General features: G+C 50.7%; 1 protein-coding gene across 1 annotated transcript in view; it reads right to left on the reverse strand.

The window, feature by feature from the left end:
- Window positions 1–12,854, reverse strand: part of pitpnc1a (phosphatidylinositol transfer protein cytoplasmic 1a) — an 89,991-nt gene that overhangs the window by 5,578 nt on the left and 71,559 nt on the right. The window contains exons 6-8 of the mRNA XM_069194634.1: window positions 6,722–6,817; window positions 4,946–5,101; window positions 3,060–3,123 (exon numbers count right to left, since the gene is read on the reverse strand). Of these exons, the coding sequence (XP_069050735.1) occupies window positions 3,060–3,123; window positions 4,946–5,101; window positions 6,722–6,817 (316 nt within the window). The remainder of the gene's footprint in view (window positions 1–3,059; window positions 3,124–4,945; window positions 5,102–6,721; window positions 6,818–12,854) is intronic.

A 12,854-nucleotide genomic window follows, 5' to 3' on the forward strand; every position in this document is an offset into this window, starting at 1 on the left:
ATGTTGGTTTTTTCATGCATTTTTTTCTCATATTCTCGCACGTCGTCCAAAGTCATATCTGCAAAAAGTTCAAGACGTTGGCAGCTTCTGTTAGGACACTCAAGACGGGGGGCGGGGTCAGGTCGGGGCGGGCTCTGGGAAAGGGGTTAGTGGAGCTGCGGGGGCACCGCACAGCCAGGCGGCGTTGGCAGAGGGGGGTTCGCATTGGGAGTAGGGAGTCCCCCCCCCCCGTGGGCGAGCAAAAGCCGGCCGGGTCAGGGCAAGGGGGCCGGAGAGGAAGAGAGGGAAAGTTTTTTCGGAAAAGCTGCAGGAAAAAGAAAAGGCGCAGGGCAGGCAACATCCGGGGCCCGAGCCCGGGCTGGGCAGGCAAGCACGAGGAGCCGCGCGCAAGGAGAGCGAGGCGGATCTTCAAAAACACTGCGCATTTTGGAAGATCTTCAGCGTGGCATTTTGGTGGAAAGCAGCAGTTATATAAAAACACGGGAGATTGCATTTGAGCGAGTGGCCTGGTTTAGCAGGTGCCGTACTTACCCTTTTCAGGCTGAAAAGCACAGCCTGGGGTGGTAGCTAAAAGAAGGGATTCGTGTTGCCATTTGGCAGGTGCGTCATAACTTTCGATCAATCCCAGGCAAAACCTAAGAGCTAGACTATGTGAAAAACCAGGTGTTTGCAAATACATGCCATCGGCTCGTTTTTGCTTTTTTTTAACAGGGGGGGGATATTGAAACCTTTACTAAACTGAAGAACAGCTTTCAGGGATGCACTTATTTTGTTCAATGGGCACTCAGGGAATCCCATTTCCTCATCCAGGGATTTCAGGAGCCACACTGAGTCTCGGGGGATTATAGCCTGCGCTGGGAGCCTGCGCTTTCTGCTCTTTAAAGCCAAAGAAGCTACATGACCATCGTGCACACCCATCTGTCTCAACAAGATACATCTGTATCATTTAGTCTCTTCTGATTTCCATCCTAAAGGTATGATGCACGAAGCCAAAAGACAGTGATCTGTAAAAAGGGGATAGTACAGCTGAGTCTTGTGCATGTCCCCTGTCCACCCAAATGCAGCAGTCTCTGTTTTATATGGGCACCTGTGGCCAAGGCAGGGCTGGGTGTGGGACGCTGGCGAGGGGTCTGTTTGCAGAGGGACAGTGCAGATTGTGCAGGTGGTGGGAGAGGAGAGGATGAGTCACATCATTCATAGAACAACAACTGACAAACAGCCAGAGGTAAAACATGTCATAAAACCTAAAACTTAGAACACGGGCATTTCAGAGATCCAGGATAATGAAAGAATCGGGGGACATAACTGATTTAAAAGCAGTGCTGAGGCTGAACTGCTGAGGCTAAGCGAATATACTTATACCGCTTTCCCAGCTCATACAGCCTAATAGGGAATCTGGCCTTCTCGATGTAGCCCAGGGGCCTGGTTTGATAGCACTTAGAAAGAACAGGGACACAAAATGGATCTGGGTGATTAGTGAGAGGCAGGCGAGACTCCAGGAAAGTTCCCAGTGAAATGTGGGAGACAGACAGGGCCTTATTTACTGGGACTGGGCAAAGCTGCCAGTCACATAACAATAACAATAACAATAACAATAACAATAACAATAATAATAATGCAGATGTTCCATTGAAGTTCTGTCGTCTTTTTCAAGACACTCTTCTCTTACTGACAGATCCATTTGGGTTGTCACTGTGGTTGAAGCTTAGCAGAGATCGGTTAGTAAAAGCAAATCAAGCGCTAGAGAAAAGAGGGGGCTTGGTGTTTTGCTGGATCACAACAGAAATTACCACATACAAGTTAAAAATCAATGACATTCATTCCTGGGCAACTAAACAGGCCATGCTAGTTTTTAGCTACAACTTGCCTCGACCCGTATTTTAATTTACACACTGTCTGAAAGGTTTACTAGCACTGATCAAGTAAGCATTGCACAATGCAAAATACACTAAAGCATTTTCCAACATAATTTAGCAAATGTCGGCATGTTATACTTTCTAAGCATAATTATGACACTGTAGCTCATCAGCATTCACTACTACAGGTTTCTATCCAAGGTATGAAACACAGGAGAAGACAGGGGTTCAAGGCCCAGTGTACCTGCCACATATCGCAGTTTCCTGCGTGATAGATCAACACCCCCATGCCGAAAGATTAAGGATGGATCGCCACAGGAGGACTCATGAAGGCAGTGTGCTTGAGCGCTGGGGGCTGTGCAGTGGAACTGCAGATCCTGATTCACATTCCTCCCTGACAGGGACAGCGGAAGGCCGCGGAGCTGCTGCTCTGAGGCTGCAGTGTGTAGAGCACGGTTCCCTGACCTATGACCTCCCTGGGAAATGAAAATGAGGCCGATGTCCTGGGCTCTGTCAGGAATCGTGAGGATCAGTTCTAGGCCTGGGATCAATGGGCTGTACGGCCTCTTCCTCTGCTTTATAACCTCTATTATCTTCTAAAAGCCAAGTGGATGAAAACTGAAAGAGGCAACTAAATGCTGAGAAACATTCTGCTCAAACTAACTTCCAAGCCCTTAAAGTGTGGTTTTATGCCACACAGTGAAAGCTGATACCTGAAGGTAAATGAACGGGTTTAGGATAGATGCTGCCACTGTTGCGTTATTAAAATGACCTTCTGTTACCACTCTGTGGTTTTAGTTTGGTTGAATTAGGACTTACTACTCTTTAATATTCCCTTTTGATCGTATGGAGATAATAAATGACAATAGCTTGGTACACTGAACTTGAAGATGTCTTACAACGAATGAGGCGATGAGTTGCACAAGTGTTTTTCCTGCTGTCACTTGGACATGAGCGTGAATTGAATATGTTTGAGAAAACGGCGGGGGACTGGGGTGTTCACAGCAAGGCAGGCCCCCGAGTGATGTACAGGCTTTAAGTATGCATGTTGTGTCTGGGGAAGGGCAAACTGTGAGAATAACAAAAACATCTTTTTTTTTTCCACCTGAAAGGGAGAAATACACAGTGAGTAGTTTCTCAGGGGTTCGGCCAGTGGGCAGCTCCCCGAAGGAGATAAACCAGGCCATGAAGCACCAAACCTACCGATCCACTCATCCACCCAGGCGAAGGCTTGCCGGTGCCCCAGAAGCAGGACGTCCCGCACCACCTGAGGACAGAGGCTCTGCGTTACTGACCGCCCACAGACCTGCCAACAGTCTGGCCACATCCAGAAACCCCAGAGCGGACCCTCTGTGTGACTGACTGACTGACCAGTCTGCCCACATCCAGAAACCCCAGAGCGGACCCTCAGTGTGACTGACTGACCAGTCTGGCCACATCCAGAAACCCCAGAGCGGACCCTCTGTGTGACTGACTGACCAGTCTGCCCACATCCAGAAACCCCAGAGCGGACCCTCTGCGTGACTGACTGACCAGTCTGCCCACATCCAGAAACCCCAGAGCGGACCCTCAGTGTGACTGACTGACCAGTCTGGCCACATCCAGAAACCCCAGAGCGCACCCTCAGTGTGACTGACTGACCAGTCTGGCCACATCCAGAAACCCCAGAGCGGACCCTCTTGTCACGATCGCTAACCCCTCCTCTTAAGGGAGCTCCAGCCCTTCCTCGTTCCCTCCCATTGTCTGCACCTGTTCCCTATTCCCGTTCCCCCTTAAAAGCCAGACGCGGACCTCACTCCTGGTTCCTCATTGATTTCCACATCATGAGAGCCCGGGGTCTTGCTGCGTCTGGCTCTGTTATGCTTTTACTTTCTGTTCCTAGTTCCTGGTTCCCCTCCCCGGTTCCGACCCGGTTCGTGTTTTAACTTCCTGGATGGATCCCCTGGCCTTGGACTCTACCCTTTGTCTCGGATTACTCTTTTGGATTTCCTACATGGATTGTTCGCCTGGACTCACTTCCCCTGGACACCTGCACTGCTTGGACACGCCCCCCGTCTCCAGACCCTTTTCCTGCATGACTATTTTTCCCCTTGTGTCTTCACTATTCTGGATCGTGTCGTCCGCATAGGGACCGGAAAGAACTGTTCGTTACACCTCTGCGTGACTGACTGACCAGTCTGGCCACATCCAGAAACCCCAGAGCGGACCCTCTGCGTGACTGACTGACCAGTCTGGCCACATCCAGAAACCCCAGAACGGACACTCTGTGTGACTGACTGACCAGTCTGGCCACATCCAAAAACCCCAGAGCGGACCCTCTGTGTGACTGACTGACCAGTCTGGCCACATCCAGAAACCCCAGAGCGCACCCTCTGTGTTACTGACTGACCAGTCTGACATCTAGAAACCCCAGAGCAAATCAACAGTTCTGTCCATTGATGTGGGGTTTTGTGCAGTTTTTGCATGGCACGTGTGATTTAGAGGACAATTAGGCTCCAGTTCATGTTGTGTTTCACTTTGTAGCAGACTATAGTGTCACAACCAATGTGCGTGTTTTCTTGCTGAATTAAATCTTCAACAGGGAACTTTGTATTTGTCAGTAACATGAATTCTGATAGCTGCACAAAGATCTGGCATGTTCTTGCTCTGTGATATGTTACAGTAAAGCCTCACGGTACCCAAATGGCTCCTGTATGCTCTGCTTGTCTGCCCTGAGGCATCACAACTGAGAGGCCATGCAAAATATAAAAATCAGGCACCCTACTGCAAACTAAAGTCAGGTGATTATAATGGTCTCCCTCTGAGTGACCGCGAAACCAAAAGAACCAATTTAGAATGTGAGCACAAAATCAGGATGTCATGCTGAGAGGCCCTGAACGGGCTGGTGACACTTGTGCAGTTGTCAGTGACTGTTGATAAATGTCTCCCAGGCGGGGCTGCAGTAGCAGTGGGGGATGAGGTCGCTCCCTTCATAGTTAAAGAGCTACGGGATTCTCGGGGGTGAAAGGCACTATACAAACACAAGCATTCACATTTTGTTACAGACGTGTGATGTAGTCACGGATGATATAAGGGAGAGCGGCCGTCACCTTGTGCACGAACTGCTCCACGCGCGTCTGCAGGCCCCACACCTCGAACTTGACCGTCACCAGCTTGTAGGAGCACATGATGGGGTCCTGGCTGTCCCTCCAGCCCTCCTTCAGCAGCCCCCGAGACGTCTTTGTCGACTTGAAGTACCGCAGGTCCTGCAGGGGGGCCAGCAGAAGAGCATGAGAAGAACAGCGAGGTGTCCTAATTAAAGGTAGGGTGCGCCTCCCGGACAACGGACTCACGGACAATGTTGAAAAAACAGAGAGAGTCTGGACACCTAAGACGAGAGACAGAGCTCCAACACGGAACTGTCCCAGACACCCGGCTCCAGGCTGGAGTTAGGAAGCACTTAGCATTTTCTTTCATAAAACGTACGAAAACAAAACAAAAAATGACCTAATATCACAATAACACTGCACCTCACACCTGGACATCTTGATCGTACGGCTCAGCAATTGCAGTTTTTCTAACCTTTAGTTTTATGTCACTAACAGACAAAGCCTCCTCTTATAAAAAAAAAAACCCAAACATCATTCATTAATCATGGGGCAGAGCCCAGTATTCCATCTTTTTGAGTTTGGACAATTTATTTCCCCTAGTAAGATTCCTCAGTGTCTGCTGTTTTCTCCAGATGCCTGGTGGGAGCCTCTTTAAAAGAGGCAACTGCTGAAAGATAATGACATGAAACCACCTCTAAAATCTGCATTCTTTAAAGAACTCACTGAAAACTGCCCCTATAGCTTGGCAATCTTTTACAAAGTCTCTGAATGCAAATGTATCATGCTAGGAGAGTGACACCTATTGACACTCTCGGGTGGCATTACTGTACACCCAGGTGCTCCTGGAAAACTGACAAAGGTGGTTTGGAGGGTCCTGGCCTCTTTGTGAGGCTGTGAGACTAACTCTTAGAAAACAGTGCCTCAGTAATGAAAAGGTGACACATTTCAGGATCTCTTACATGCTGTACAGTCACGGAGAAAGAGGAACCTGCTCTTTTCTCCGCACGCAGGCAACTGAGAGAGGAGGGAGCGGTCTGTGTGAGCAGTACGTGATCCAGACATTATGTGTAGTACATAATCTGTCCACTAGGGAGAGAAACGAGTGGTAGGGAGACCATCTGTAGTGTACTACAAATCAATCTGGTGAATTCTGTTTACTAAGAACACGGGGGCAGAAGCAGGTCTGTTTGCCCGGACTAATAGTTCACGAGCCACCGGAAGGACCCCTTGCATCAGCGATAACACGGTGTTTTTGTGTTGCTGAAGCGACTCTCCAGCCATAGAAACAGGAGCTGGGAGGAGTTAGTCCAGAAAGCTGCACGGCAGGGTCGCTTCTGCTGCGGTCACGACGACAGGCCCGAAGGGGGTCACGGGTAATTGTCGCACTTCTGTTCACGGTCACTGCCCGCTGAGGACAAACACCGCTACTGCTGCCTGGAGACACGACGGGCTCCGAGTATTAATCCTGAAGTGCAGATTTCCGCATGAATATATCACTCCCCGGCGTGACGACCCTGAACTAGCGGCCTGACGAGCGCTGAACGCCGTCACGACGCTTAAGTGCTCGACGTCTCAACAGGACGAGACGGACGGTCTGCACGATGTACCGGCCTTGTTTACCTCGTGAGACACCCCCAGGGATCCCTCCCCTGCTTGGAAAGAAAGTGCACACTTCATCCCTAGAGGACTGGGTTGGGACTCCTCTAGCGTCTCATTAGGAGAAACACCGCCCCCCCAATCCCCAAGTCTGCCCCCGTCCCCCGTCTTTCCTCGCACCTCCGACTCCTTGTAGTAGCGCTCGGGGATTTCGTCGTACGCGATGTCAACGAAACACACCTCGCGGTCCAGCTCCTTGGCCTCGCTGTCGAAAATCTGCAAGAAAACCGAAAACAAAAGTGTTTTTTTTTTAAATAAAAAAAACCCCAAACTTATTCACTGTCCGGCGTCGGCAGCTGGAGTGGACAGGACGGGGCAGGGCCGTGTGTGACACCTGTGGACATCCTCCTGCCCCCGCAGCGCCGCTTGGTCCTCTCCCGGTTGCAAACCTGCGACACTGATTATAATGTGAAAGGAAAAACAGGATGTGTCCAGTTTTGCTCGTGATCCAGCAGGACTTGGAAAAATGCACCTGAACAAGAGTAATTATGTTCAAGTAGGGAGCTGCTTCAGCATGCGTAGGCTGCAAAAAAAAAAAACCCGAGTAAAAGGTTTATTTCATCCGAGAAGAGAAGAAAAGAAACACATGGTTTCGGCTGACGTCCACAGCCGGGAAGTTGTTTCCTTTCTTCCCTTCCCAGCTGGAATAAGCCTTTTACTTGTTCCAAGAGTAATTATTGTTATGTAACGAGATGTGTCCATCTACAGTATACTGTTTAGGTGCATGTGTATACGTACTCTTGTGTGATACTCTGTATTTATTCGTGAAAAGAAAATAAAGCTAGTATAAATCGAAATCGCTTCTCTCCCCGCTCTTTCTCCGTCTGCGGGCTTCAGCCCCGGCGTCCCAGATCCTGGGTGCGAGAGCTGCCGGGACAAGCACGGACAGTCCAGCCGTTAGCAGCCTGAGGCTGTCGGGGCGGCCGGGGGAGCGCTGGGAGAGAGGGGGCAGGGAGAGCTGTGATCTGACCTCTCCGCTGGCTGCCGAGATAAGAGCTCCCTCCATCACTTTGCTGGGCAGCTCGTCACGGGTTTTACGGCCTTCTGCGGTGCTGCGGTGCCCAGCCACAGCCATCGCCCGGCAGCGGTCAAAGACCCCCGAGTCTGGCGGCCGGGGGCTCCAGACCCCCCTCGCTGAGGTATTGATCACCGTGCTCGTGGCCGTGCGCGCCACAGCGAAACACTGCCCTTGCTGGGACTGCAGAAACCGGATACGCGTTCAGAAGGAAGACGCCATCTCCAATACGACCTTCTTTCAACAAAAAAACACATTTGCCGGTGCTCTTCCGTGCTATCTTCGACAGACGACCGAGCAGGGACTGTGTGGGCTTTGTTTTGGTTTCACTTTTGTGACTTGCAGCTTTTGCACTGTAGAACTTTAACTTCTACTTTTGCAGCACTGGGGGCTGTAAGAGGAAATATCCAGCACTGAAGAAACAATGCATTATTGGGCCCCCTGTCTACTAAATCCTCTCTTGTTGTTTGTGTTGTAGATTTGCATCGTTTTTTTTTTCTATGATTCCTTTGTAGAATTGGGTTTGTACGAAAATAAAGGCAGCTGAACTATGTGTTGTTAAAGGCTTTCGTCGTTTTCTTCCATTTCCGCTAAGGACCGGAGTTGCTTCGACGCCGTCTGCTATAAAGGCGCCTAGTTAGACTCGCAGTTCAGGATGGGCCCGGAGACTTGACGGGGCGGACAGGGACTGTTCTCCGCCACAAGGGGGAGCTGTGGGATCACAACAGGGAACTGCGGCGCTCTGGCGAAGTGTTCCAGCGCGAACCTCGGCGCAATGTTCTCCTTTCGTTACTTTTGTATTAAAACAACAACAACTCTTAACGATGATCACACCGACTTGGGCAGCCTCAGATCAGGGCAAGCAAATCCGGGTTGTATGTTAGACGCCCCCATTAAAGTTGTGGCTCAGGCTGTTCAATCCGGGATGTGGGTCGGACAGGTCCTGAGAGCAGCGCCGATACCGCGGCTCACCTCCACGCACTGGAGCTAAACTACACGTTTCCATGCCTTTACTCCCGCCACCTTCGGCGAGAAGGACTGAGGTGTCACCTTTCTGAGCCTGGAAGAGACATCAAGCAAGCGCCAGGCAGTCACCTCTAAAAAAGCAATCCGTTTTCTTTTTTTTTCTGCTTATTTGCAGAAGGCGTTGCTCTTTCCAATTCGTAAGCAATCAGGGGGCATTTCTGTTTAGTGGTAATTTGTTACTTTGAACTGTTGCTCTACACACGCTTCTTTGATCACTGAGATGCCTTTTTAAGAATGTGTTCACACTCCGTCTTGTTCATTGTTAAAAGTAATCCCAAATAACTTGTAGCTGTCATGGATTACTTTTTAAAGGGAACTGTTCCCAGCACTGTTTCAGCACTCTGTATTGCTGTAGCGTATTTTGGGCAGCAGAAACGTCACATCTCTAGAGCAGACCTGTTGCAGTGTGGAACCGGCGCGCCGGTTTCTAATGCTAAATGTCAAAGGCTCTGTGTTGGAGGCTGGTACTGTATCTTCCCCGGCAGGAATACGAGCAAAATAATGACAAAGGGCCCTGGCATTAACCTTTTAAGATTGACAATACAGGAAAAACAAGATTTCCTCCTCTGTCGCTGTTGTTCCTAAGTGTCTTTAAGAAGTCGAAAGCTGCACAGACCCAGCGCTTCGGAATTCGCCCCGGGCTGTGTGGATCGCTGACCGCCGGCGCAGCTGGGCTCTCATGAATAATCACCAGCGGGCGCCAAGCAGATCTTTTAGATCGCCGAAACCCTTCAGGTGGAAACAAGTGGTTTTATATGGGGGAGGGGAATGAGTAACAGCGCAGAGCAATAAAAATGTAATCGAGATAAGAAAGAGCTAGCGAAGCCCCTCGTAGACTGACTCCAGGGCAGTGGAAATAAAGATTATATTACACTCCTGCTGAATTCTTCTAGTCAGCCCAGGCACATTTACATCCAGCCGATATGTGGAGTTCCCTACGCTGTTCTTCGTAACAGAAGAGGTCCCAGTGCAGTTTCAGCTGGGATGATATTTCATACAGAATTCCACAAGGCTTCATGCGCCCCTGTGAAATATTTATGAAGGCTTCTACCATCCCATCAGTCAAAAGCAACCGTGCCAAAAGACTGGAGGAAAAAAAAACGGGAGAAAAAAAAAACCCCATTAGGGCCTCTGAAATCCTCAGCTTCTCTCCAGCTGGACTTCCTCGTGGCCGGAGAAGCTGGGCTCTTCTGCCCAGTGCTGGTGCCGGGAGGAGGAGTGAGGGGTGCTGCTGGCTGGCAGCGAGAGGGCCCGACGATGGACGCGTGAAAGGGCGTTGTCTGTGGAATTGAGCTTAACTGGACCGGAGTTCTTTTCTACTAACTAATCGAGAGAGTCCGGAAATCACTCCAGTAGGCTAACGGACACAGATAAGAGTCCAAGCTGTTTCGCCTGGTGATTACAGCTGATACTGCCCTTTCCCAGTTATTAAAGAACAAAGGATCCAAAAAGAGACCCGTGGTGATACAAACGGTACACCACCGCAGACCTGGCCCGGTCCATTCTCAGGGGGATCCAGCAGCATGGGCCGGGCTGTAACCTACAGGAACAAGACGGACACATCTCCTCAGCTGTATCGGGGGGCTAGAGGAGTTCGAGAGGAGAACTGTTCTAGAGGAGGTGAAGCAGCAGCACTTGACTAGTCCTCTGAGACCATACAAGAGGACCCCCGAAACGCCCCCAAGCCAGGCGGAGTGTGAAATCCGCCCTCGTACACAGAGGGTCTGCTGACGAGCGGTCCTGCCTTTCGAAGTCTCATTATTAGCTGTCGCTTTATTTTTACCGATGGGCTCCCGTTCAGTTTCGCCCTGTGCTGCAAGGCGGGCTTCAGTAAAGAGTAAAACTGATCCGCAACGCCCCTGCTTCAGAGCAGGGCCTGTTCCCCATTCGGAGAGTCTGGGTAACCACACTACAAAAAAGGGTATTTCTCTGAATCGAAAGAGAGTATGAACCGAGGTGCTCTGAGGCTCTCAGCCCAGCTGGAACAGAGGCAATGATTATGCCCTGCGCAGAGCCACCAGGGGTATAAACAGCCAATAGCCTTAGAGACGGTAAAAGTTCAAGTGCTGTTGAATAAAGCTGTATGTGTAACAAGGCGTTCTTTCTGGACCCTATGAAGACGACACAATCCGGGGATGAGTGAGGAAAACACAGGGAAAAAGCATGCAGAGGTCAGGAAGGAAAACAGGGGGCGTGTCCACGGTGCGCTGGTGTTCGGGGGAGGTGTGGCCGAGGCAAACTGTCCAATGGGGAATCTGAGACAAGACAAAAGTCCAGAGCCTGGCGGTCCATCTGAGACGAAGACAAAAGGGGATTCAAAACAGGAACCGGGTCGGAACCGGCACAGGAACAAGGACTGGAACAGGAACTAAAACCTTGACGGGACCAGGCGCTCCAGGTCCCGGATTCGCCTGGTACAGGAACCAATGCAGAGCCCAGAGCAGTGTGAGCGTCTGGTTTCTATAGGACGGGGGGCAGGAACCGGAGACAGGTGCAGGGGATGAGTACAGAACAGGGAAGGGCTGGAGCGTCCTTAAGAGGAGGGGTTTGCAAGCATGACAGGACGCTGTCCCCCATGGTGCCCACTAAGGCTCCAGTCATGCCTCCAAGAAATCGAACATCCTTTTCTATCAGCTAAAGAATTGCTTTTCAACATGCCGTGTCTTGCTGGGGTGGACAAGAGGATGAATTTTAAAGAACAACACAACAGGCTGGTTGCGGAGGCCGGCAAACGATGAGCACAGCTGAAAAGGAGATTTTTTTTTTTACTCAGTTTCCCCAACCACCAATACATCTGGCTGAACTGATACCGAGTCGCTAACATTAGCTTTGCTTGGCCCAGGCCATGCCTTCAGCTCTGATTACAGGCCAGACCCTGGAAAAAACACATTTCTGTCTGTCAGAGCAGACTGAAAAACAGCACTGCTAAAAAGAATAACACCTGGATACTGCAGTGGCCTTTTGGCTGGTCTGAAGATACTTCTTCAAATCTCCAGGATGGGCTTTGTGCTGGTGAGGCTGCAACGGATATTAGATTCCAGCTCAAGGGCTTGAGTGCGTGCCTGGCAGAGAGTGGATAATAGAACCAGGAGGAAAACAAGCTCCGAGTGCATAACTGTAACAGTGCATCAAGGAGTTCTTGCTTGGGTGAAGCACAGTCATTTAGAATATATTATTTTTAACAGTGGAGAAAAATACTAAAATGAAGCTGTAAGGAAATACACCTGTGTTATGAAAAAGCACCAAGACATTTGTCTTGGGAAACACACAGCCAGAAAGGAGCCTTAGCTCATCAAAGTATACAGTATATATATATTACACATACTGTACATATACATACAAACATGTCATGTCATTTTCCAAACCGCTTTATACCATGCAGTGTCACAGGAAGCCGGAGCCTACCCTGCAAGCAACGAGCGCAAGGCAGGGTACACCCTGGACAGGACCCCAGTCCATCGCAGGGCAGGGTACACCCCGGACAGGACCCCAGTCCATCGCAGGGCAGGGTACACCCTGGACAGGACGCCAGTCCATCGCAGGGCAGGGTACGCCCCGGACAGGACGCCAGTCCATCGCAGGGCAGGGTACGCCCTGGACAGGACGCCAGTCCATCGCAGGGCAGGGTACGCCCTGGACAGGACGCCAGTCCATCGCAGGGCAGGGTACGCCCTGGACAGGACGCCAGTCCATCGCAGGGCAGGGTACGCCCTGGACAGGACGCCAGTCCATCGCAGGGCAGGGTACGCCCTGGACAGGACGCCAGTCCATCGCAGGGCAGGTGCAAGCCAATCACACATGGGGACAGTATGGAGGCCAGGGTAAAGGCCGGGGGGGGGGAAATTTGTCCTGGACACCAGAATAACTCCCTACTCTTATCTAGAGATGCCCGGGGATCTTTAATGACCACTGAGAGTCAGGACCTCAGTTTAACGTCTCATCCGAAAGACAGCGCCCACTACAGTCTAGTGTCCCCGCCACTATACCGGGGCATTAGGACCCACACAGACCACAGGGTGGGCGCCCCCCACTGGACCCACTAACACCACTTCCAGCAGCAACCATAGCTTCCCAGGAGGTATCTCACCCAGGTACTGACCAGGCTCACACCTGCTGAGCTTCAGGGGGTAGCCTGTTGAGAGCTGCAGGGTGATACAGCTGCTGGCACATACAAACATATATATGTATAATATATACTGTACTGTATATACT

Source organism: Lepisosteus oculatus, chromosome 9 (genome assembly GCF_040954835.1).
Source record: "Lepisosteus oculatus isolate fLepOcu1 chromosome 9, fLepOcu1.hap2, whole genome shotgun sequence".
Classification (NCBI taxonomy): Eukaryota; Metazoa; Chordata; class Actinopteri; order Semionotiformes; family Lepisosteidae; genus Lepisosteus; species Lepisosteus oculatus.